The sequence below is a fragment of the Hemicordylus capensis genome, chromosome 6, assembly GCF_027244095.1.
Source record: "Hemicordylus capensis ecotype Gifberg chromosome 6, rHemCap1.1.pri, whole genome shotgun sequence".
In the NCBI taxonomy this organism is placed as follows: domain Eukaryota; kingdom Metazoa; phylum Chordata; class Lepidosauria; order Squamata; family Cordylidae; genus Hemicordylus; species Hemicordylus capensis.
The window spans coordinates 8603727-8608718 of NC_069662.1; the positions used below are offsets into that span (position 1 = coordinate 8603727).

The 4992-nt window shown below is 45.3% G+C and overlaps 1 protein-coding gene across 1 annotated transcript; it reads right to left on the minus strand.

Moving 5' to 3' along the window:
- Positions 1-493: 493 nt before the first annotated feature.
- LOC128329692 (olfactory receptor 6X1-like) lies at positions 494-4339 on the minus strand. The gene is made up of 3 exons (XM_053261269.1): positions 3427-4339; positions 1751-1879; positions 494-783 (listed from the first exon to the last, which is right to left on the minus strand). Exons 1-3 carry the CDS (start codon positions 4337-4339, stop codon positions 494-496), a joined length of 1332 nt encoding a protein of 443 aa, XP_053117244.1.
- Between the last annotated feature and the right edge of the window lie 653 nt (positions 4340-4992).

Sequence of the window (4992 nt, forward strand, 5' to 3'; positions counted from 1 at the left end):
AGGTTAAAAAAACCCTGATTTACATGAACATAGGAACATAGGAAGCTGCCATATACTGAGTAAGAGTATACTGATCTAAGCTTAGTACTGTCTACACTGACTGGTAGCAGCTTCTCCAAGGTTGCAGGCAGGAATCTCTCTCAGCCCTATCTTGTAGATGCTGCCAGGGAGGGAACTTGGAACCTTCTGCTCTTCCCAGAGCAGCTCCATCCCCTGAGGGGAATATCTTACAGTGCTCACACTTCTAGTCTCCCATTCATATGCAACCAGGGTGGACCCTGCTTAGCTAAGGGGACCAGTCATGCTTGCTACCACAAGAGCAGCTCTCCTCTCATTTTAAAAAAAATTGAGGGAAGGGGAAATCACATCAGAACAACTTGGCCACAGTCCCCTCCATCTACCAACTGGCACCCATGTGTCTGAGAGCAGGAAGTGAGCCTGGTGGTTGCAGCTTTGAATTCTGGTTTTCGAACGGGCTCCCAGCCAGGCTGCCTCACTGTGCCTCCTCAGCGCAGAGATAGTTGGCTCCCTGTTCCAGCTGAGCATCTATGATGTACAGATAGCCTTCCCTTTTCTGTGAATAGAACTGCCCCATGAAATGCTTCCCCTCGTGTTTTCTGCCACTGCCGAAGACGTGCATCAGCATGGTGGGCTTTTCACCGGGAAGCTGCTGGTACCAATACAAGTCGCTCATGGAGACCGAGCAGGTGAGGGTAGTGTTCTGCCCTTCGGAGACCTCCAACAATGGGGGACTCTGCTTCACAGTCAACAGTCCACTTACCCCTGGTCACAGAAAACATAATGTGGTCAAGAGAATGATATTTTGAAGACAGTCAGTCATAAACAGGGGGACATAGAAGCTGCATTATACTGAGTCGGGACCTTGGTCCACCTGGCTCCGTATTGTTGGCACTGACTCTCCAGGGTTTCCCAGTCCTTTTTGGCAATGCCAAGGACTGAACTTGGGACTTTTTTGATGCAAGCAAATGCTCTACCACTGAGCTATGGCTTTAAGGGGACTATCTGACAGCAGACAGGGCTCACATGTAGTCACCCATCCAACTACAAACCAAGATGAACCCTGCTTAGCCAAGGAGACAGTACAGGGGGGATGATAAACTAGACCCCAGATTCCATTAGCAGCTGCTGCGATGGACCAAAGCAGGCATTTCATAGAACAAAAGGACAAATGTAAATAGAAGAATGCAGAAATAATCAAATGGAGAGGAGGAAGGTATTTGACAGAGCTTTTCTCCATCTCCTAGAATTTGAGATCAATCCCGGAATGATAAAGAACAATGTTGCTCTAAACATGTGCAGAGTGGCTACTGGGATGAGGGCCGTCAGAAGTCCCAATTCCTTCCATTTAATCAATTGAGCATCGGGGAGAAGGTGTGGCCAGAATATTTTGGAAGGGGAAACAGACAGAAGGTTGTCTGGAGGTGCAACTGGCTGACAGCAAGATGAATTTATTTATTTATTTATTTTTGCATTTTTATACTGCCTTTCGTTAAAATATAGCCCCAAGGCGGTTTACAAAAGTTAAAAACATACAATGAAAACACAATAAAAACAACATGCTAAGAGTATAAAAACATATGAATTGATGGACTGAATTATAAAAACATATGAATTGATGGACTGGGGTGATGCTTGCATTCAGAGAGGGGCCAGAGAGAGACCTGGGATGGAATAAATGAAGAGAGAAAGGAAAGAGAGTCCTGAGGATACAATTCAAAGTTCCACTTACAGTGCAAGTGGGCAGACAGCAAGGCCACCAGGGAAATCTTCCAACTCTTCTCCATGCTCATCCGCTGCAGGAGATGTACCCCACTCTTCTTCTGCTGCTTCTGCTTCTGCTTCTTGAAATAAGTTTGTGCTTCAGTGGTGGAGGGAATAGTTACCAGGAACCCAGGAAGTAGAAGCACTGCTTGTATTGGTTTGTATTGGTTTGCATTGTGTGAGAGTGCTGCCTCCTTGTGACCACCCACAAAAGTGATGGCTGACCCTGAAACCTATGCATGAGCTCCACTAAACTGGAGAGTCAGGGAGGGAAGAAGAATTATGCTGAATTCAGACATAACAGGAAACCGGAAGTCCCTTCACCTCCGGTTTCCTTGGACACACAACCAAATTTGGAAAACCAGAGTTGAAGGCAAGAAGGGACCCACAGTTTCCCTCTCTGAACTCCACTCTGAACCTTTGGTTCAGAACCTTTGGTTCAGAGTGGAGTTTGGGCACCTCCAACTCCAATTCTGGGGTGCCAGTGTTACTCCCATCATCCGCAGCCCTCATTTCTTGAACACTGGAGCATAGGAAGTTGCGAGTCAGTCTCTTGGTCCATCTAGCTCAGTATTGTCTACCAAGATGGGCAGCAGCCTCTCCAAGGCTGCAAGGCAGGAGTCTAACTCAGCCCTATCTTGAAGAGGCCAGGGAGGGAACTTGGAACCTTCTGCATGCAAGCAGGCAGGTGATCTTCCCAGAGCGGCTCCATCCCCCAAGGGGAATCTCTTCCAGTGCTCACACATGTTATCTCACATCCAAATGCAAACCAGAACAGACCATGCTTAGTAAAGTGGACAACTCATGCTTGTTACCACAAGACCAGCTCTCCTCCCTACATCACACTGCAGATGTTAAACTGCAATAAATGTCTCCATATAGTTAACTAAGTTCACGACTACGAGACACTGCAAGGTCATACCATGAAAAAAAGAAAGGAAGGATTGTGCCATAGAGACAGTGTCGACTCCTGGCGACCACAGAGCCATGTGGTTTCCTTGGTAGAATACAGGAGGGGTTTTCCTCCTGCGCAGTGTGAGATCATGCCTTTGCCATTGTCACTGAAATGAGCATCTGCCTCCAGCACCTTCCTATATCGCTGCTGCCCGATATAGGTGATTGCAAATATATACTTACTAGGCACAGTCTGGAAAGCACCCCGGCGGGGATTCGAACTAGCAGCCTCTTGCTGCCAAGGTAAGCTGCTTCCCCTCTGTGCCACTGCAGCTGATCATACCATGAGACCCTTGAAAAAATATATACAAGTTTTTCCTAATGCAATAAAATGGCATGAATGAAATGATGCAGTTGTTGAAAGAATAAATGAATGTTCCTGATGGGAGCAGCATCAGAACAGCAATGATGCTGTTCTTACTAGGCATGGAGGCACCGCACTTCTGCTACCAGTGCTAGTGTGCTTTTGCGTAGAACACAACAGTATGTGTACATCCCACTTAGATTGATAGTGGACTGTGCAGTATGACAACCAACAATCAGCTTGCCAGCTTATGAATAGTGTCAAAGAAGAGATCATAGCATGCCAATGATCAAAGAGCAAACATTAACATCTATTAATTCATACTGGTATTTTATTTTAAACCCCAACAGTTGTAAAAAATTATCAGACCGAATCCCTTTTCTTACGAATGATGTGCTTGATAACTGCTTTCACCTCTGCATTCCTTATCATATATATGAATGGATTCAGCATGGGGGTGAGGGTGGTGTTCAAAATTGCTACTACCCTGGTTATGCGAGGCGAGGAAAGTGTGTTTGTCCTCATGTATATGAAGAGCAGGGCTCCATACAATATGTACACCACAATCAAATGAGAGGCGCAGGTGGAGAATGCCTTCTTGCGCCCCACAGCTGAAGGAATGCGTAGTATGGTGGAGATGATCAAGATGTAGGAAACTGTGTTTAAGATCAAGGTCATGAGAACAAAGAGGATACAGCATGCCAGCAGCAACAACTGATTGAGACTGGTATCGGCACAAGCTACATTTAAGATGGGAGCCATATCACAGTAGAAATGATCGATGATGTTTGGGCCACAGAAGGGTAAACACCAAAAAGGAGCAAATATAAAAATCATTGTGATGAATCCTCCATACCAGGTGGCCATGGACATCTGAATGCAAACCTGATTGGTCATAATCATGGGGTATTGAAGCGGCTTGCATATGGCCAGATAGTGGTCAAAGGACATCGCTGTGAGGATGAAAAGCTCCGTGGCACCAAACACATAGTGGAAGAAGCTCTGAGCCATGCAGCAATGGAAACAAATAGACGTCCGTGATTCTAAAAGCGTCTGCAGCATCTTAGGAACAACCGTTGTGGTATAGAAGATCTCCAAACAAGCAAGGTTGCTCAGGAAGATGTACATTGGTGTCTGGAGCCTTCGATCACTGGCTACTAAGATGGGGATGATTCCATTACCTGCGATGGTTACGATGTACATGAAGAGTCCCACGACAAAGAAGAGTCTATGCAGATCAGGAAAAAAGGGAATTCCCAGCAGGATAAATTCAGTCACTGTTGATGTATTCATCAACATCACTATTGATGATTTCATCACATTATGCTGATTACATTAAAAAAAAATCTTGCCTGCCTCAAAAGATAGCCAAATATTTGTAAGTCCACTTTAAAAGGGTATAGGTGGGAATCTGCTTTTATACAATTAACTTAATGAGGTTGCCCTTTACTGAATCAGACCCTTGGTCCATTTCCTGTCACCTGACATATCGGTACATAGGATGTCAACACTGAAAAGTTAACACTTTTTATTAAAATCTGATTACATTTGACGTTTAAAAAATCATGTTAAGCATTGACTTTAAGAAATGTCCCAGGTAGAAAGGTCCCAGGTAGAAAGAGGTCCACCTTGGCACTGCTCACTGAGGTCCCTTAACTGATGAAGCCATGGACTGAACCTGGGACCCTCTACATCCAAAGCTGGTGTGCCTGATACTGGGCTACGGGCTTTCTGTAGGAAATGGCATAAGAATATAGGAAGCTGCCTTATACTGAGTCAGAACCTCAGTCAATCAAGCTCAGTTTTGTGTACGCTGACTGGCAGCGGCTCTCCACGATTTCAGTCAGGAGATTTTTGGGACTTTCTGCCTGAAAAGTAGATGCTTGGCCACTGGCCAAGAACTAAAGTGAGAATCAATTCAGACCGTTGGATTCAGCTGCATTAGCATTCCT

What these genes read in the sequence shown, in the direction of transcription:
- LOC128329692 (XM_053261269.1), bottom strand. Translation starts at nt 4,339, where the DNA reads ATGTTGATGAATACATCAACAGTGACTGAATTTATCCTGCTGGGAATT. An exon ending in AGTTATCAAGCACATCATTC is followed by an intron (nt 1,880 to 3,426) that starts GTAAGAAAAGGG and finishes CCACCACTGAAG; the next exon opens with CACAAACTTATTTCAAGAAG. An exon ending in GCTGTCTGCCCACTTGCACT is followed by an intron (nt 784 to 1,750) that starts GTAAGTGGAACT and finishes TTCTGTGACCAG; the next exon opens with GGGTAAGTGGACTGTTGACT.